The 21,710-nt window shown below is 45.2% G+C and overlaps 1 protein-coding gene across 2 annotated transcripts in view; it reads right to left on the reverse strand.

Annotated features, from left to right (window-relative positions):
- LOC139566646 (catenin alpha-2) overlaps nt 1–21,710 on the reverse strand; it is a 756,349-nt gene that overhangs the window by 571,960 nt on the left and 162,679 nt on the right. For both annotated transcript variants that reach the window (XM_071387896.1, XM_071387897.1), the window contains exons 5-6: nt 21,385–21,504; nt 15,751–16,017 (exon numbers count right to left, since the gene is read on the reverse strand). In XM_071387896.1, coding sequence (XP_071243997.1) covers nt 15,751–16,017; nt 21,385–21,504 — 387 coding nt within the window. The remainder of the gene's footprint in view (nt 1–15,750; nt 16,018–21,384; nt 21,505–21,710) is intronic.

The following is a 21,710-nucleotide window of genomic DNA, read 5'->3' on the forward strand; positions in this document are numbered from 1 at the left end:
GGAGGGGAGAGAAAAGCTGACTGGGGTCTCTCAGTGAGCAGCTGGAGAAGAGGCTGAATGAGAACGTATCCGTCTACTAGCCACTGGACGAAAGGTCAGGGGTCAACACACACCCACTGAAGACCAACAGCATTCCCATTGGTCAGCTGAGCAGCACCTAGTAGTTAGTTAGCAGTGGAGCATTTCATCCGTAAGAGTCTATTGACTCACCCGTGCGTCAATCTAAGTAGCACGATAAACAAATCCCCATCCAAATCAGTCGTTTTAAGCTAGAGATATCCGTTTTTTGGGCTGCGTCTCAATCCACCGGAAGGCGGTTGAGCTACAGCGGTGTTTGTGTGACCATGTAGCGTCCGAACGGTGTCACGGGACTCGTCTGAAGTCGGCAACGCCGATGTGCCAACCTCTTGTCTTTAGCTTCCGAACCGTTTGAGCTACAAACTAATATGACCCCACTATGGAAAGGAGAGAACATGGGGGTGTTCTAGGTTTTTGTGACAACAAAAATATGGGGTTAAATATGTGTCCAAAAATAGTACAATATTTCCTGAGCATTCTTATATTTCCTAGATATAGGACACTTCGAAACCTTACTCCGTATGATTTCTTTTTGGAGTATATTTTTTGCCATTCAGTGCGTTTCTATGGGCTACAGCAGTAAAGATCAAATTCTATATTTTATTAAATACTTTCTAAATACCTAAAGGCGTCCTAAGAAAAATGTAATAGCTAAATGCCAACGGCTTAGACTTTTAGAGGTTAAATAGACCTATAACATCTAAACCAAACACCAGGAGTTGTGTATCCTAGTCTACATCTCATTAACGCTATAGTACTAGCTAGAGGTGTAGAGCGGGCTCTCTCCCTGGTCTCTCTCTCTCTCTCTCTCTCTCTCTCTCTCTCTCTCTCTCGCTCTCTCTGGTCTCTCTCTCTCTCTCGCTCTCTCTCTCTCGATCTCTCTGGTCTCTCTCTCCCTCTCTCTCTCTAAGCAATGAAGAAAGAAGCCACTGGAAAAGGGATACAAATAATAATAATAAAAAATATATATATATTAAAAAAGACTTGATTAAAAAGTGATACAACAATGCCCCCTGCTGGTGATCTGGATGTACTGTGGTGGCACCTGTTTCTGCCTTTCCACTTCAGGTAGAGGGTCAAATAGATTTAAACAGACGTCTGATAGCAGCAAAGCAAATGTGACACGTAACCGATCCTGCCGTATTAATATATGCTGTCCAAATGTGTGTGTGTCAGTGGAGGCTGCTGAGGGGAGAACACCTCATAATAACGTCCGGAACAGAGTAACTGGAATGGCCCCAAACACCTGGAAACTATGTGTTTGATACCATACCACTAATTCCGCTCCAATCATTACCATGAGCCCATCCTTAAGGTGCCACCAACCTCCCGTGTGTGTGTGTGTGTGTGTGTGTGTGTGTGTGTGTGTGTGTGTGTGTGTGTGTGTGTGTGTGTGTGTGTGTGTGTGTGTGTGTGTGTGTGTGTGTGTGTGTGTGTGTGTGTGTGTGTGCGTGCGTGCGTGCGTGCGTGCGTGCGTGCGTGCGTTTGTGTGTGTGCTTGCGTCTGCTTGTGTGTGTGTGTGTTTGGTTTGTGTGTGTGTGTGTGTCCAGCAGCTCAAAAGCCGGAGTCTCATCTCATTTGCTACTAGAAGGGTAAAAGGGATTGACTGAGGGGAGATTTGAGGCAATCATTTTGATGTGAAATGCAATTACATTAAAAAGCTCTGCAGGGCGCCGACAGAGGCATTTTTCCTCCCTCATCTTACTCCACTCATATCAACTAATGGAAGACAGCAGCACAAGGAAACAGGTCCTTGTAGAATGTCAAGATGGCGCCGGATGGGAGGGCTGCCGTCTTATCGGCTCTTAATTATCGGCTATTTTTTAAATATTTTTTAAATATCTTATTTTGTACATAATGTTGCTGCTACAGTATTTATCACCGAAAAGAGCTTCTGGACATCAGAACTGGGATTACCTCAAATTGGATGAGGATTTCTTCTTCAATGAGACGGACGCGAGGGATATACTACAGACACCTGACCAGGAAAAGGAAAGGTTGGTTCCGCGGGTAGAGATCAGGACGCATTGTGAGGATCAGGTGACGAGTGGCTAATCTGCCCTTGACTTCCGTTCTGCTAGCTAACGTTCAATCCCTGGAAAATAAATGGGACGAACTGAAAGCACGTATATCCTACCAACGGGACATTAAAAACTGCAATATCTTATGTTTCACGGAGTCGTGGCTGAACAACGACATTAAGAACATACAGCTGGCGGGTAATACACTCTATCGGCAGGACAGAACAGCAGCCTCTGGTAAGACACGGGCGGGGGCCTATGCATATTTGTAAACAATAGCGGGTGCACCATATCTAAGGAAGTCTCAAGGTTTTGCTCGCCTAAGGTAGAGTATCTCATGATAAACTGTAGACCACACTATCTACCTAGAGAGTTTTCATCTATATGTTTCGAAGCTGTCTACATACCACCACAGACCAATGCAGGCACTAAAACCGCACTCAATGAGCTTTATACCTCCATAAGCAAACAGGAAAACGCTCATCCAGAGGCGGCACTCCTAGTGGCCAGGGACTTTAATGCAGGGAAACTTAAATCAGTTTTACCTCATTTCTACCAGCATGTTAAAGGTGCAACCAGAGGGGAAACAATTCTAGACCACCTTTACTGCACACACAGACACGCGTACAAATCTCTCCCTCCATTTGGCAAATCTGACCATAATTCTATCCTCCTGATTCCTGTTTACAAGCAAAAATCTACTCGGCCTATAAAAAAGTGGTCAGATGAAGCAGATGCTAAACTACAGGACTGTTTTGCTAGCACAGACTGCAATATGTTCCGGGATTCTTCCGATGGCATTGAGGAGTACACCACATCAGCCACTGGCCTTATCAATAAGTGCATCAAGGACGTCGACCCCACAGTGACTGTACGTACATACCCCCAACCAGAAGCCATGAAGTACAGGCAGCATCTGCACTGAGCTAAAGGTTAGAGCTGCCGCTTTCAAGGAACGGGACTCTAACCCTGGAGCTTATAAGAAATCCTGCTATGCCCTCCGACGAACCATCAAATCGTATTACACCGGCTCCGACGCTCGTCGGATGTGGCATGGCTTGCAAACTATTACATAGTAATACTACAAAGGGAAGCACAGACGAAAGCTGCCCAGTGTCACGAGCCTACCAGACGAGCTAAATAACTTCTATGCTCGCTTCGAGGCAAGTAACACTGAAAAATGCATGAGAGCATCAGCTGTTCTGGACGACGGTGTGATCACGCTCTCCACAGCCGATGTGAGTAAGACCTTTAAACAGGTCAACATTAACAAACCCGCAGGGCCAGACGGACTATTAGGACGTGTACTCCGAGCATGCGCTGACCAACTGGCAAGTGTCTTCACTGACATTTTCAACCTCTCCCTGCGTCTGTAATACCAACATGTTTCAAGCAGAACACCATAGTCACTGTGCCCAAGAACACTAAGGTAACCTGCTTAAATGACTATAGACCCGTAGCACTCACGTTTGTAGCCATGAAATTCTTTGAAAGGCTGGTCATGGCTCACATCAACACCATTGTCCCAGAAACCCTAGACCCACTCCAATTTGCATACCGCCCAAACAAATCCACAGAATATGCAATCTCTATTGCACTCCACACAGCCCTTTCCCACCTGGACAAAAGGAACACCTATGTGAGAATATTGTTCATTGACTACAGCTCAGCGTTCAACACCATTGGGCCCTCAAAGCTCATCACTAAGCTAAGGACCCTGGGACTAAACACCTTCCTCCGCAACTGACAGGCCGCCCCCCCAGGTGGTAAGGGTAGGTAACAACACATTCGCCACGCTGATCCTCAACACGGGGGCCCCTCAGGGGTGCGTGCTCAGTCCCCTCCTGTACTCCCTGTTCACTCATGACTGCCCGGTCAGGCACGACTCCAACACCATCATAAGGTTTGCTGATGACACAACAGTGGTAGGCATGATCACCGACAATGATGAGACAGCCTATAGGGAGGAGGTCAGAAACCTGACCGCGTGGTGCAAGGACAACAACCTCTCCCTCAACATGATCAAGACTAAGGAGATGATTGTGGACTACAGGAAAATGAGAACCAAGCACGCCCCCATTGTCATCGACAGGGCTGTAGTGGAACAGGTTGAGAGCTTCAAGTTCCTTGGCGTCCACATCACCAACAAACTAACATGGTCCAAGCACACCAAGACAGTCGTGAAGAGGACACGACAAAACATATCCCCCCTCAGGAGACTGAAAGGATTTGGCATGGGTCCTCAGATCCTCAAAAGGTTTTACAGCTGCACCATCGAGAACATCCTGACGGGTTGCATCACTGCCTGGTATGGCAACTTCTCGGTCATCCAGGACCTCTATACCAGGCGGTATCCGAGTAAGGGCCTAAAAATGGTCAAAGACTCCAGACACCCTAGTCATAGACAGTTCTCTCTGCTACCGCACGGCAAGCGGTACCGGAGCTCCAAGTCCAGGTCCAAGAGGCTTCTAAACAGCTTCTACCCCCAAGCCATAAGACTCCTGAACAGCTAATCAAATGGCTACCCAGACTATTTGCATTGCCCCCCCCCCACCCCACCCCACGCTAATGCTACTCTCTGTTATGATCTATGCATAGCCACTTTAATAACCCTACCTGCTTGTACATAATTACCTCAATTACCTTGACACCGGTGCCCCTGCACATTGACACATTGACTCTTTACACTGTATATAGCCCCGCTATTGTTATTTACTGCTGCTCTTTAATTATCTCTTACTTTTTGGGGGGTATTTTCTTAAAACGGCATTGTTGGTTCAGGGCTTGTAAGTAAGCATTTCACTGTAAGGTCCACACCTGTTGTATTCGGCGCATGTGACAAATAAAATGTGATTTGAAGGGAGAAGCTTGCTTTGTATCCCAGCTTGACAGTCAGATCCCTGCCAGTACAGTACGTTAGCGGTGTCTTTACACATGTGTAGTGTGTGTGCGTGTGTGTTAGCTTTCAACTAATTGCATGACATTACCAAGAGTAATTATTGCTGTGGTGTTTCTGCATATTCACTCTGGCTCTGTGTGTACACAGTGGATGCGGATTTAATGGCACCTCATTCCCTATAGTGCACTACTGTCGACCAGGGCCCATACGGCTTTTGTCAAAAGTAGCACACTATATACGGAATAGGAAATAGTGTATAGGGTGCCATCTGGGACACAAACAGTGATTCACGTTTAGCCCCGTTCTGCAATCCAAATGCCGATGGCTCTAGGTGTTCCATTTAATCTGGATGGGAGACAGACACCCCGAGGGTCAATATTTAAAAGGCTCTGTGTGCTAGTACAGTAGCTCAATGTTGCACAAGGCCGGAGAGATGGGGAGGGAGAGTGATAGAGAGAGGGGAGAGCATAGCTGCCTGCCTGTACACTACCGGTCAAAAGTTTTAGAACACCTACTCATTCAAGGGTTTTTCTTTATTTCGTCTATTTTCCACATTGTAGAATAACAGCGAAGACATCAAAACTAGGAAGTAACACATATGGAATCATGTAGTAACCAAAACAAAGTGTTGTTACACAAATCTAGATATATTTTATGTTTGAGATTCTTCAAATAGCCGCCCTCCTGGGGCTCTGGACAAAATTTGTGCACTATATCGGGACTGTCAAATAAAATCAATCAATCAACCCTCCTCACTTCTCTAGCCATATTATGTACAGCTTTTGGCCTTTCGGAGGAGCGAACCTGTCTTCCTCACCATACCCAGTGCTTTTGAGGGACATTTGACGTTAATAGCCAAAAGGTATGTTCTCCTTTGTGAAAGAGGTATTTTAACCTCAATCGGACAACCTAAAGGTTAAAAAAAGGTTTAAAAGGACACGGATGGATCTCTTTCGGTTCAGGTACCTACAAGTAAATGTCCTTAGTTGAACTTCTCATGTTAAACGGGTTTTGTCAGGAGGAGCCTTGTCTTATCCATAAGCTGCCCTTTCAGATCCCTCTGGCCTTCTCCTTCTCCAGTGTCAGCTCTAGTCTGAGTGCCACATTGCTCAATAACCTCAGCTAGCCTTTGTCTATCTGTGTGCTCCTACGAAAGGCGGGAAGAGAAATTTAAGAGCTCAACCAGCCCTTTTTAATTTGGGAAGGTTTGGTCATGGCTTGACCTTGGCAGGCCACTGCAGGCCTTACTCTGTGGGACAGGGGATATCAACACTAAAAACCAAAAACGTCATTCAACGTTCCCAAGAGTCAACGCAGAGAGGTGAAACTGAACACACATAGACTAACAATACATTCAATATGGATTGGTTAACTTCTACTGATTAGTATAAATTTGCCTGCTCCTTCTCCAAAGGTCACTGTGTGGGATTAATTTGCTTTGGTGGAGAAAGAGTTGGCAGAAACGAGAATAGGATAGACGGAGTAACATGATAAGAATATTTGATCATTAAAAATGTAAAAAAGAATAGGAGAGAGGTTTTCGGAGTCTTTGGTCGTGTTTCTCGTTAGACACCTTCCCCTGGACTGGAGTGCTGGTTGGTTCCCTGAGTGGTGAATATTAATTTGGCCTGGGGAGGTGAGGGAGCGGGAGCATGTTACCTGTGCTGCCGTCTGACATATTACATTCTCTCTGATCAGGGGCTAGGTGTTGGAGGGAGGGGAACTCTGAGGAGCGGGAGAGAAGGATGGTTTTGATGCAAAATGGAATTACAAAATAAAAGCTGGATGGGAAAGTTTAAAAAAAAGTAAGAGTGAAGACACAAGGCTACTGGAGCAGTGGAATCCACAGTGCTTTCTACAGTGTGCCGTACATGCCATAATCCAACTGTCCAATGTTAGATATAATATTCTCTATAACATACATTTGACTAAATCATATATCTGACACATAAACTACACACCTACCCTCCTACACATCAACAAACAGCATTCCCTTTTATTCACATCGCTCATTTGTGAATAGATTCTCATCCCAGCCCAGCCCAGTCCAGTCCAGCCTAGTCCGGCCCGGTCCAGAGAGGGAAGAAGACAGATACTGACCCAGTCTGAGGACACCAGGGCTGCATTCAAAATGACACCCTATTCCCTATAAAGTGCACTACTTTTGACAAGAGCCCTATTGTCCCTATATTGGGAATAGGGTGCCATTTGGGATGCAACCCAGGACTGATCCAGGACTGATCGACCCCGTCATCACACACACCCATCTCCTGAAGAGTTCCATTACTGAAATCAATGTCTGTGGATGTGTGTGTGGATGTGTGTGTGGGTGCGTGTGTGTGTGCGTGTGTGTGCATGTACGTGCATGAACCCTACGCCCTGTGTATGCTCCTACAGGAGTGTGTGAATATGTGTGTGTGTGTGTTTCTTTGTGTATGTGTGTCCAGCCGTTGCATTGCCTAACATATAGTGTCTCCTTCCACAGGCTGGGTGTAACGACTCTCCTCCTCCTCTTCATCCGAAGAGGAGGAGCAGGGATTAAACCAAGGTGCAGCGGGTTGTGAATACATATAGATTTATTTGCTGACGAAGACGAACACAAAAACTTATACTTGCATAAACTACAAAACAACAAACGACGTTAAACAGACCTGAACTGGTGAACATAAAAAACAATGCACTCATGAACAGGAAAGAACGAACGAGAGACGAGACAGTACCGTGTGGTGCAATAAACACAGACACAGCGACAACCACCCACGACAAACAATGTGAAACAACCTCCCTATGTATGTCTCTCAATCAGAGGAAAACGAAAACACCTGCCTCTGATTGAGAGCCATACAAGGTCAATTAAACCTGACACTTAACATAGAACAAACACAGACTGCCCACCCATCTCACGTCCTGACCCACAAAACACAACAATACAAAAGGAAAACAAGGTCAGGAACGTGACAGAACCCCCCCCTTAAGGTGCGAACTCCGGACGCACCATAAAAAAAAGTCTAGGGGAGGGTCTGGGTGGGCATCTGTCCGCGGCGGCGGCTCTGGCGCAGGACGTGGATCCCATCCCACCATAATAAATCCCCGCTTCTGTGGCCTCCTCAAGGTGGCGACCCTCGCCACCGACCTTGGACTGGGAACCCTAGACATGGGTCCCGCTGGATTTAGGGGCAGCCCCGGACTGAGGGACGGCAGCTCCGGACTGAGGGACAACACCGGACTGGCTGGCGGATCCTGGCTGGCTGGCTCTGGCGGATCCTGGCTAGCTGGCTCTGGCTGGTCCTGGCTGGACGGCTCTGGCTGGTCCTGGCTGGACGGCTCTGGCTGGTCCTCAATCAGAGGAAAACGAAAACACCTGCCTCTGATTGAGAGCCATACAAGGTCAATTAAACCTGACACTTAACATAGAACAAACACAGACTGCCCACCCATCTCACGTCCTGACCCACAAAACACAACAATACAAAAGGAAAACAAGGTCAGGAACGTGACACTGGGGCTGTGTAGTATAGTGTAGCAGGAATCAATCATGAACAAGCAGCTTCGGGGGAGCACACACACACACTGACTGGCAGAGGGCAATTTGTCTCATTAAACTGTTGCCTACCTACTGGAATCAAATTAGCTTTGCTCTTTTTGCTTTCTGAAAGCCAAACTGTTTTCCATAAAAAGCAGAGTAGATCGAATTACCATAACATGTAACTTTGCAGAGAAGGTAACAGTGGCACAGCAGAGAGAGAGGTTGCAATTGACTGAACAAGAGCCCCTGCCAATGCCACCATTGCATTCTTATCCAGATATTTGGAGGTTCTAGCCATTGACCCAAATTTTATGGTTCACTTTGGATATCCATTTCTGTGCCAAGCTTCCTCCTGTCAGATGGTTATCTAGCACACATCTATGATCATTAACTGAGTATTTTGCTGTTATGTCACCTACTACCACCTTGACATCAGGGGATTTCCTCAATTTCACATTGGAGCCGAACAATATGGACTCTGTTTTCCAAGGTGAAGTGACAGCTTATAGCCATTTACTGACATTCAGAAGTTCAGCACTGAGGGCTTTCCCAACCCCATTTTTGTCTTTGTGGGAAACCAGCAGTGCAGAATCATATGCATAGAGGAAACAGTCACATGTAGAGGCAGATTTCAGATCATATATATACAACAGAAAAGAAAGTGAACCCAGCACACTCCCTTGGGGTATCCCGCAGTTCAAGATTTTGGGTTTAGACAGGGTCCCATCCACATCCGCCATCTGTTTTCTTCCTTGCCAATAAGAGCTAACCCATTTTCCCTCCACCTACTTCCTTCCTGATGTGATCAGTTAGATATAGTCAGCAATCCTGTGTATGTTACCTTCGATAACATACACAGGATTGAGACAGGCCGATAGTTTCCATGATCTAACTTATTCACTTTTTTGTTGTTGTTGAGGAATGACCCGTGCAAGTTTTAGTTCACTGGGGAAAAAACCCTAGTTCAATAGACAGATTTAAAATGTGAATTACACAGGGGGTGATAATTACCGCAGCATCCCTTAGAAATCTGTCAGGAATGTTGTCAAAGCCAGTTGCTTTGGAATGGTCCGGTTCATTCAGCTTCTTTAGCAGTTGCCTCAGACACTTTTTCAAATGAAAAATCACCTACTTGAATCCCCTGCTGTGAGTAAAACTGCTGGACTTGACTCTCCCCATAACAACCTGACTGACAAGGTAACTTGCAACCTGACTGACAAGGTAAAATAACTATTCAGACTGTCTGCAACCACAGTCTTGTCTGATGTTACCTTTCCTCCAATGTCTAAACTAAGATTTTGAGCTTTGGTCTTTAATCTGTTACTGTAAACGAACAGCTTCAGACACTTCAGATTGTTCCTATCTCAAATATTTTGTCATTAAAATAATATTTCTTGGCCTTCTCTATCATCATGTCAACCTAATTTCTTAATTTCTTATAGTTTATAAAACATATAATCTGCCCTGGATTTCCTGAACTCCAGAAAGCGTTCATTTCAATGCTTAATTGCCTTTAAAATGTTATCGTTTATCCATGGGTCTGCTCTTTACTTAATTCAACAAACAAAAAAAAATTCCACCTCATTGCATTTTAATACAACAGACCAGTCCAATTTGCTCAAACAATTAACAAAAACATCTGCACTATAGTTCTTCATAGACCTAATTTGTATTGAGTTATGACAATTAGAAAAGGTTTTATGAACCTTCCTTATGCAGGAAAATGATGGCATGATCACTGAGCCCATAGTTTACAACCCCACTGTTTGATATCCTTGATCTATCTGACACCAACACGAGGTCAATGATGGTTTTGGTAGGACAGACCCTAGTGGGCTCATTAATCAGCTGGTGTAAGGAAAACAGATTACAATAATTCTTAAGAGCTTTAAAAGTAGCATTGTCTTTTTTGAGCATATCTGCATTAAAATTTCAATCACCATTAACAATAACCTTTGATTTACCAAAATCTGTACAGTTGGAGCAAGTCTCCTCCGACAATTCAGAATGTCCAACCACACAGCTTCAATCTCGTCATGGTTTAAATGTGATCTATAGTTGAACCCAATATCTGATCTTACAGAAATACAAACTCCCCCGCCTTTGCGATTGCGGTCTCTTCTAATTACTACATCATTTACAACTTCAATCTCAGCGTTTTTTTAAAATCCAACCATCTAGCCATGTTTCGGTAAAGCAAAGCCCTCCCACCTTACAGTTACCGGAGAGTAGACTCATTTCCTCGATCTTCGGAAGACGGCTTCTAACGTCGAGATGAAGGACGCGTAGTCCTCTCGTAGAAGGCACCTTTCTCGAGTCAAGTTCTCCTCATCTGTTGGAACTGTCAGACGCAATTGTTCACTTGAGATGACTGTTGACTCCCTGCAGTCCAATCGCTGCAGCGAAGCTCCATCCAGGGTTCGCCCTTGCATCTGACCCAGGGGCTGCCTTGCAGGTCCCCTGCCCCTATCCCAGTTTCGCTCCACGTCCATTCGGGGCACAACAGACTGTCTCGTCTGGGGCCTCCCTCTGCAATCCTCTCCTGGTCGCCGCGCTCGGACAGCAGAGAGTTTGCGGGAGGATTAGGTCGGCTGTCACGATCAAAGTCTGCAAATTCTCGATGTATTATTCATCCCTGAAAGAGCGGGATCCTACCCTGCTGTCCTTCTCCATTGTAGCATGCTGCTGCTCCAATGGATTTATCGCTAGAAAATTGACGAACATTTTCAGACAGTAACAGGCATAGGGTATTTATGAGGTTTCCACCATCAATTTGGCATTTACCTCTGACTTTAATCGCCCTTTTGGAGGGACTGTGGCAGCTGGGATATACGAACGTGTTAATAGGGTGTATTTCCCGTTGCCAAAATTCTTTGTGCCAATCTTGTCATCGAGCCTGATCTTCTGATTAAAACCGCATAGCTTCTCAAAAGGACATCAACGTGATGTACAAAAAGGGCCAGTATCTATAAACATGAATATAAAGCCGTAAATTAAAACACTGTCAACGTGCCAAACTTTCCAGCTGCCATCTTGGATGTCGATCATGTATTTCCGGACTTATAGATTTATAGATACGTTTGTTCTGTATAGCCAATGAGCACATGAGTTGCCTGTACAGCACCATAACAGATCCGGGACCAGGCTATATATTCACCACCATTTGAAAAATGTTTATCAAATAAATGCAATGTGATGTTTAGGCTTTGCATTTGATATATGTAAGCAAGTGTTAGCCTCACCTACATTACAGGTGTTGAGTGACAGGCATATAGACATGTTTGTAATTCTCAATTTCGCCACATGGGGTCACTATAATACAAATGAAATTCATCTACCCGTCTACCTGTGGTCTATATACAGCACATCATACCCTGTAGAGGTGTCTGCAACACAGGAGGTTGGTGGCACATTAATTGGGGGCAACGGGCTCATGGTAATGGCTGGAACGGAATCTGTGGAATGGTATGAAATACCAATCAAACCAAATACCAAATGATGCCAATCCATTCGCTCCGTTCCAGCCATTATTATGAGCCGTTCTCCCCTACGCAGCCTCCTGTGGTCTGCATAATAGGTTCCCTTGAAAAACGTGAAAAACGTGGCAATAGTACTGTTTGTCCATCTTGAGACGCCGTAGAATTCACGTAAGATATAATAAATCTGTCATTCATTTTGATATTTTTGCAGAGGAGATCTTAGTCGCACAATTCTACATCTAACTAAGATGTTTGGTGCAGGTGTTTCTCAAGTGAAAAACCCGAATGAAAACGAGTCGTCTCTTGTTGAATGACAACAGACTTAATTGAAGAATCCCTACTGTTGACCGATCACCGACAAAGGGGCGTAGACTTTGGCTATCAGACTTCGGCTTACCTCGAGAAAAATGTAGAGCACAAACAGCCAAAAAAACTCTTGCCGAAGACCAAAACGAACAAAAATGTCATAATACATGCACAAACTGTTCCGGACTGTTCCGGGTGGGAAGCATGCAGATGCCTTAACAGTACCACAAACCAAATGGTATGCTAGCCAACCTAAAGGTTAACACACGAGTGATATTTTTTTGTTGCCCTACAACCTAATAAAAACTGAGTCCCGTGCACAACCACTTTACACTTCAGGCATAATACACTCATGACACGGAATGCTATCAGATCAATTAAACAAAAACACATTAAAAGCTGCTAATGTATTCAAAGCCACGCTTCTAACTATAATGTCAATAATACACGCCCAATCAATCAAACCAATGACATCAGACATTATGACTTTTTCAATATTCTCCCTCATTTACATTTACATTTACATTTAAGTCATTTAGCAGACGCTCTTATCCAGAGCGACTTACAAATTGGTGCATTCACCTTATGATATCCAGTGGAACAACCACTTTACAATAGTGCATCTAACTCTTTTAAGGGGGGGGGGGGTTAGAAGGATTACTTTATCCTATCCTAGGTATTCCTTAAAGAGGTGGGGTTTCAGGTGTCTCCGGAAGGTGGTGATTGACTCTGCTGACCTGGCGTCGTGAGGGAGTTTGTTCCACCATTGGGGTGCCAGAGCAGCGAACAGTTTTGACTGGGCTGAGTGGGAACTGTACTTCCTCAGAGGTAGGGAGGCGAGCAGGCCAGAGGTGGATGAACGCAGTGCCCTTGTTTGGGTGTAGGGCCTGATCAGAGCCTGAAGGTACGGAGGTGCCGTTCCCCTCACAGCTCCGTAGGCAAGCACCATGGTCTTGTAGCGGATGCGAGCTTCAACTGGAAGCCAGTGGAGAGAGCGGAGGAGCGGGGTGACGTGAGAGAACTTGGGAAAGTTGAACACCAGACGGGCTGCGGCGTTCTGGATGAGTTGTAGGGGTTTAATGGCACAGGCAGGGAGCCCAGCCAACAGCGAGTTGCAGTAATCCAGACGGGAGATGACAAGTGCCTGGATTAGGACCTGCGCCGCTTCCTGCGTGAGGCAGGGTCGTACTCTGCGAATGTTGTAGAGCATGAACCTACAGGAACGGGTCACCGCCTTGATGTTAGTTGAGAACGACAGGGTGTTGTCCAGGATCACGCCAAGGTTCTTAGCACTCTGGGAGGAGGACACAATGGAGTTGTCAACCGTGATGGCGAGATCATGGAACGGGCAGTCCTTCCCCGGGAGGAAGAGCAGCTCCGTCTTGCCGAGGTTCAGCTTGAGGTGGTGATCCGTCATCCACACTGATATGTCTGCCAGACATGCAGAGATGCGATTCACCACCTGGTTATCAGAGGGGGGAAAGTATCCTCAAAATATATTGCCTGCTGATTAGTATGTAACTTAAACGAGGTCGTGGGTTTGAATTGCAGAGAAAGGCACTTCATTCTAGTTGCTCTGGATAAGAGCATCTGCTAAATGGCAAAATATTTAATGAAGAATGTTGAATTGCGTTTTAATTTCATCAAAGACCTGTTGACTTTCAGGTAGAAAACATAAGTCCATGTATTGTCAGTACAACAAAAAACGTCAAGTAGCCTAATGGTTAGAGTGTTGGACTAGTAAATGTAAAGGCTTGCAAGTTCAAATCCTCAAGGTAAAAATATTTTGTTCTGCCCCTGAACAAGGCACTGCTCCTAGGCTGTCATTGAAAATATGAATTTGTTCTTAACGGACTTGCCTAGTTAAATAAAGGTAAAATAAAAAAACAGTCCCTCTGAAATGTCACAGTATGTGCTGGGCCCTTATTCATAAAGTCTGTCTGAGTATTGATCTATGATCAGTTCAGCCTTTTAGATCATAATGAATAAGATGACATGGACATTGGGGAGCTGATCCTAGATCAGCACTCCTACTCTGAGATGGGCACTGCTCTGAATTCAATCCACTGTTATCAATTATCAGTCTACTGTGTATTTATAGTCGTTGGCCACTAGGTGACAGCATTTACTCATATTTCTCTAAGCAGCAGAACCCATTCTGGAATATACCATTCTGGAATGTACATGCTGGTAATAATATTTAGGGACATCCTTGTAAACGATGTATTCCTCCAGTGCTGCCAGTGTGTGTACTTAAAGGGAAGTTAATTTAAAGATAATAAATGATGAATGAATGCAGAGTTGCATGGAACCCTATTCCCTATATAGTGCTCATAGTGCTCTGGTCAAAAGTAGTACACTAGATAGGACATACACAACAATGTACATTGACTTATCTGCTGATGTGGCATTTTTTAAGCTGGTAAATTACCTGCCTCAGAATAATCCTTTGATCAAACAGCGATGTTTGAAAATGCTCAGCCGTACGCAGGTGAATTAAGTCATCTGTCAAAGTTACTGTTAATAATATCACCACAAAGAAAATAACAGACAATGTGCAATATTCATGTGTGGTATTGCAGGCTGTGTTGGGGAATCAAAAGACTGAAGAGATGAAATATGGGGAAGTCAGTCACACACACCTGAGGTGGGAAACGGAAGTGTGTGCGTGTGCCTGTGTGTGTTGTGCGTGTGTGGGTGTGTCTCTGTGTGTGTGCATGTGTTCGTGTTTGTACGCCTGTGTGACTCTCTCCCTTTGCAAATGTTAGTTGAATAATTCATGGTCTGATATAATCGTCGGCTGTGGTTGCAGGTAGCAATTCATCATGTTGTATGTAATTAAAAGGGTGTCAAAATGTTTTATTGTGAATGCCGAGGCAACAGAGACAACCCAAGCAGTGTGTCGAAAAAGAAGGCAAAAGTCTCTCTGAATCCATATCTTTAAAGGCTTTGTGGGAACGTGTGATGACGGAAGGTGAGTGTATATCACCGGATGGTTTCAGTGGTAATGTTAGTCAGTGGCATTCACTGCTCTGTCTCTCTGTGCAAGACCACGGGGTGTACAGTACAGTGGAGTAGATCGAGTTTAAAGTACTCTGTACAACTGTCAAACACTCAAACGTGTTCACCTGAAAAGTGTGTCAAGAATCCGTTTCAAATACGCTTTGCCAGAACGGTTGCCCTTTTTTTGAAAAACCACACGGAGACAAGGCTAATACTTGTGATGCGGCCGCAGAGCACAGAGACGGGGCAGCGGCCCTCAAAGAGAGGAAGGGAAGGGAAGGGAAACCACTGCCTGGGACCCACCTGGGAAACAGCCTTAGAAATACACCCTAGCCAGACCCACAGTCTTGCAGACTCCATAGAACTCCATACAACGCTTCCCGACTTTTATCATGGGGCTGGGGAGAGCGAAAGAGCGAAATAGGTGATGGTACTCACGTCAAACTCGTTGAGGGCCGCGGCCAGCTCGCCGATGCCGGCGTGGCCGTGCTTCTCGTCGCCGGGCGAGGTGGCCTGAGCGGCACTGCTGATGCCCCCGATGGCCTCCTGCACCTGCTTGAAGACGTAGTCGCGGTTGGCGCGCGTGGCCGCCACGTCCGGGTGGCGCAGGAAGGCCTGCGAGGCCGTGTAGAGCATGGTGGCGTTCTTCTTCAGGGCGCCGCGCGCAGCCGCCATTTCGTCCCGGCACTGGGGGTCTTTCAGCTCCTGAAGACGAGACGGGGGAGTTAGGTAATGTTATATACTGGTCAGGAAATGTTATACACGGGTCAGGAAATGCTATATACCGGTTAGGAAATGTTATATACTGTTTAGGAAATGTATACTGTTAAGGAAATGTTATATACTGGTTAGGAAATGTTATATACTGTTTAGGAAATGTATACTGTTAAGGAAATGTTATATACTGGTTAGGAAATGTTATATACTGTTTAGGAAATGTATACTGTTAAGGAAATGTTATATACTGGTTAGGAAATGTTATATACTGGTCAGGAAATGTATACTGTTTAGGAAATGTTATATACTGGTTAGGAAATGTATACTGTTTAGGAAATGTTACACACTGAGTATACAAAACATTAAGAACACCTGCTCTTTCCATGACAGACTGACCAGGTGAATCCAGGTGAAAGCTCTGATCCCTTAATGATGTCACTTGTTAAATCCACTTCAATCAGTGTAAATGAAGGGGAGGAGACAGGTTAAAGAAGGATTTTTAAGCCTTGAGACAATATAGACATGGATTGTGTATGTTTGCCATTCACAGGGTTAATGGGCAAGACTAAAGATTTAAGGGCCTTTGAACAGGGTATGGTGGTAGGTGGGTAGGGTATGGTGGGTATGAACAGGGTATGGTGGTAGGTGGGTAGGGTATGGTGGGTATGAACAGGGTATGGTGGTAGGTGGGTAGGGTATGGTGGGTATGGACAGGGTATGGTGGTAGGTGGGTAGGGTATGGTGGGTTTGAACAGGGTATGGTGGTAGGTGGGTAGTGTATGGTGGGTATGAACAGGGTATGGTGGTGGGTAGGGTATGGTATGGTGGGTATGAACAGGGTATGGTGGTAGGTGGGTAGGGTATGGTGGGTATGAACAGGGTATGGTGGGTAGGGTATGGTGGGTATGAACAGGGTATGGTGGTAGGTGGGTAGGGTATGGTGGGTATGAACAGGGTATGGTGGTAGGTGGGTAGGGTATGGTGGGTATGAACAGGGTATGGTGGTAGGTGGGTAGGGTATGGTGGGTATGAACAGGGTATGGTGGTAGGTGGGTAGGGTATGAACAGGGTATGGTGGTAGGTGGGTAGGGTATGAACAGGGTATGGTGGTAGGTGGGTAGGGTATGGTGGGTTTGAACAGGGTATGGTGGTAGGTGGGTAGGGTATGGTGGGTATGAACAGGGTATGGTGGTAGGTGGGTAGGGTATGGTGGGTATGAACAGGGTATGGTGTTTGCATCAAGAACTGCAACACTGCTGGGTTTTTCACGCTGAACAGTTTCCCCGTGTGTATCAAGAATGGTCCACCACCCAAAGGACATCCAGCCAACCTGACACAACTGTGTGAAGCATTGGAGTCAACACGGGCCAGCATCCATGTAGAACACTTTCCAATTTTAAGTCTGTTCTGCTGGCAAAATGGGGGGAACGGTGTTTCTAATGTTTGTTATACTCAGTGTATATCGGTTAGGAAAGGTTGCATACTGTTTAGGAAATGTTATAAATCGGTTAGGAAAATGTGATATACTGGTTAGGAAATGTTATATTGCTTAGGAAATATTGTATATGTGTTAGGACATGCGACATATACTCAGACTAGACTTCAGCACAGGTTATATAGTAAACCTGCAGAATTTTACTAACATACAAAACTCATTTGACTTTTGTTTTGTAGCAGTATTGGAAATGATTTGAAAGGTTAGAGGTACTGTAACTTTGTTCAAAGGGTACTTTCACTTTGCTTGAAATCAGTTAGAGAGGACTTGACATCTGGTCTGACTCTCGAGATACTATCCAAACGAAGGCGGACTATTTAATTAAACACATTCAAATGAATCGTCACATACCATTATTGCGTTGATTGAAAGTTGAACCTTGAGGCATTTAATTGCAAGGGCTTCCTTCGATATGTCTACTCGTATTCTATTCAAACATCATAAAGCCTTGATAGGCAGACCTTCTTGATATGAAGAAACGTATTTTATGTCAAGTCGGTCCCCTTGAACAGCGCGACTTGCGTGACCCAACAGTTCGACTGAGCGCATAACACATTATTTATTACAGATTTCCTGTCAAAACTCTACATATGCATTATTAAGTGTTCTCACTTAACACTTCCTATTTAATTGTAAGAAAGGTTAAAAAAAAAAGCATTCCCTCAACGATGAGCCACTTCCAAAAAGTACCCAAACTTAGTGGAGCTTTAAGAAAGCACTCAAAGACATTAATAATTTCCCCTGAATTCTAAATTATTATTCCATGGCCATGTTTAAGAGGCATTTCCAGGGACGGAGAGATGTGAGGCAATCAACCGAGAGACGGCAGCTCAACTCTTTCAGCATGTGTCCCAAATCGGGCCCGGCCGGCATCACTCTTTTCAGAGAGGACCGTGATCTGAACGTCACAGGGAAACATCACGTCGGGGGCATCTGCCTGCTTGTCAGGGACCAGTGGTGTAAATCGATCCTGGTAAGAGACTCTGTACCCCTGACATTGAACTGCTTTCTGTCACTGCGACCCTACTGTCTGCCCCGTGAGTTCCCTCAATTGGTCGTTACCGTTGTGTAAATTCAACCAAAAGATAATATAACAAAATCATCAGAGATGATATATAATCTGTCACAGAAACTGGAATCCATCTCCCCCGAAGCACACACATTTATTTTAGGGGATTTTAACAACTGTACCTTGCACAAAGTCCTGCGCACATACCACCAGTATGTGAAATGTCACACTAGGAAAAATAAGACTCTTGATTTGTGCTATGGGACAAAACCAAATGCGTTCTCTGCCACCACCAGACCTCCCCTGGGGACATCAGACCACAATGTTGTCTACCTCAGTCCAACCTACTGTCGGCTGCTGGAGAGGGAGAACCCACAGTTAAAACTGTCCAGATCTGGAACGACAACAGTATCACTTGTCTCCAGGGGTGTTTTGACTCTACTATGTGGGAGGTACTGTATTTAAGGACAGCAGCTCTGATCTTGATGAACTCACAGATGTTGTTTCAGACTATGTAAACTTCTGTGTTGACTCAGTTGTGCCTACTAAAACCTGTAAAAGCTTCCCTAACAATAAGCCTTGGGCATCAACAAAAATCTAAAATCACTACTTAATATGAAGAAGGCGGTTTATGCTCAGGGTGATAGACAGGCTTTAAACAACGCGAGATTAAAAGACAGATACTGGTGGACAAGGAGACATACAAGTAAAGGGTTGAGAGGACCCTCTCCTCAGGAAACTCGAGGGTGGCCTGGCCAAGGATTAAAACCATGGCTAACGCTCCCCACGTACAGTAGGCAGGGGGAAAAACAGTGCTGAACTTGGAAGACATGAGGGCCAGAACATGGCTAATGAACTGAATGTTTTCTTCTCAAGATTTGAAAATCAGACAACTTTGTGTCGGAGGTAAAACAAATGGAAGCATCATTACAAGCAGGCTGATGTTTTGAAGTTGTTCGGGGGATGTAACGCACACAAAAGCCCAGGCCCAGACAAAATAAGCGGGCAGGTGTTAAAGCACTCTGCTGAACAATTGGCTGGTGTTTTTAATGACATTTCCCAATCCTCCCTCGACCAGCAACATGTGCCAGTACTGTGGAAAAACTCAATAATTACACACATTCCTAAAGCATCTAATCCCTCTGTGCTGAATAACTACTAGAGGGTGCCAAATCCCATGTCAGGGTTTTGTTTGTGGACTTTTCTTCTGCCTTCAACACAATCCAGCCTTACATTCTGGCACAGAGACTCTTTCGGGACTTCTCCTTAAATGGTTGTTGGACTTCCTGAGCCAGCGGTCACAAGTAGGTCTCCACGTGTCGGACATATGCACCACCAACACAGGCTCCCCTCAGGAATGTGTTTTGTCCCCACTCCTGTACATCTGGTACACTAATAGTTGTACTAGTTCCCATCCTGACAGACACCTTGTTAAGTTCGCTGATGACACTGCCTTGATCAGCCTGTTGCATGATGACGAGGAACAGCGTGGCCCGGTCCTAAATGACTTGGTAGAGTGGTGTGATGAATCACACTTGGTCCTCAATACCAATAAGACCAAAGAGATGTGCATAGACTTCAGGAAGCATACAACACCTACCTCTGCAACATCTATCAGAGGTCAGAACATAGAGATTGTAGAGGAATACAAATATCTGGGTGTCCTCTTGGACAATAAGCTTCAGTGGAGTAAATGTACAGACCTGATCTACAAAAAGAGTCAACAGAGATTGTACTTTCTCAAAAAGCTGGGATCTTTTATTGTTGACTGTACTATACTGACTCTGGTTTATAGATCTTTCATTGAGCATTTGAACTTTTTGTATTGTTTGTTGGTTTGGTAATGCCACTGTCAGCCAGAGAAATATGCTGAGAAGGATTATCACCACAGCAAGTAAGGTACTTGGAGTCAAATAGACAGGCCTGGATGAGATCTTTAAGGTCAGGACCCTCCGCAAGGCTCACAAAATCATTTTCGACCCAAACCCCCCCCCTGTACCCGGACCTTGAACGGCAGGAAAAACAGAGACTGAGCCAGGTATGATATCCCTCCTAAATATCATCGCTCAGGCTAATGTTTCTATCGACCCAGTCAGGCCAGCAGGCTAGTTTCTTTTTATTGGTATGTAACTGTTATGAAAGTTGTATTGTCAATTCGTTTTGTATTTAAAACACCACTTTAAACGTGTACATGACACCGCAACAATATTTCCCCACGGGGACAATAAAGTCAGTAAAGTGCACTACTTTTGACCAGAGCTCTATGGGCCCTGCTCAAAAGTAGTGTGCCATTTGAGACGCACCCTCAGTCAGAAACGGTGTGCTACGGCACAGTCACGGATACAGCTCAGCATTTAAACGTTTTTTTTGGGAGAAGGCGTTCAGTTATGACCGAGAGCACAGCTTGGTGTTGGGAGCAGAGTCGTTTCCCTCTCCCTAGGCTAGCTATAGAGGCAGTGGCGTGATGTAGTGCTATGCCTGTGTCTGCTTGCTCTGTGCGTGAGCGTGAAAGCGCTCACGCACAGAGAATCAGTGTTCTTGCTGTGTCTTGGTAAGAGCCGAAGGGCTCTCTGTCTCTATCTGTTTTTAATGCGTCTGCCTCGCTACTGGTTTCTCTTTAAACTTCCCCCTGGCTGGATCTAATCGTCTCGAGGTTTAACACATCACTGATGGTTAGAGGTACAGGTGCTGGAGGTACAGGTGTGTGTGTGTGTCTGTGCGTGTGTGTATGTGTGTGAGCAGTCTCCTGCAAAGCTTGGTTTCCCATTTATCTGTGATACAAACTCAAGGAGCCCGGTGTGGAATATGACATATTTGACTATTACCTGTAGTGTGAGTGTGTTTGTGTTACCTGCTGTCTGCGGGCAGCCACATAGTTGAGCTTCACCATCTCCTTGCCAAACTCTTTGAAGCGGTTGGCAAGGTCCTGCTCGTTGGTGGCATTCTTCACTGCCTCCAGGGCCTCCTCCACCTGTCACACACACACACACACACACACACACACACACACACACACACACACACACACACACACACACACACACACACACACACACACACACACACACACACACAAATAGACACACACAAATAGACACACACACGCGTGCGCACACACACACACACACGGAAACATGGAGACACAGATATTTGACATTTGCAAAAAGTTTATGGACA

This window comes from Salvelinus alpinus, chromosome 39, assembly GCF_045679555.1.
Source record: "Salvelinus alpinus chromosome 39, SLU_Salpinus.1, whole genome shotgun sequence".
Classification (NCBI taxonomy): domain Eukaryota; kingdom Metazoa; phylum Chordata; class Actinopteri; order Salmoniformes; family Salmonidae; genus Salvelinus; species Salvelinus alpinus.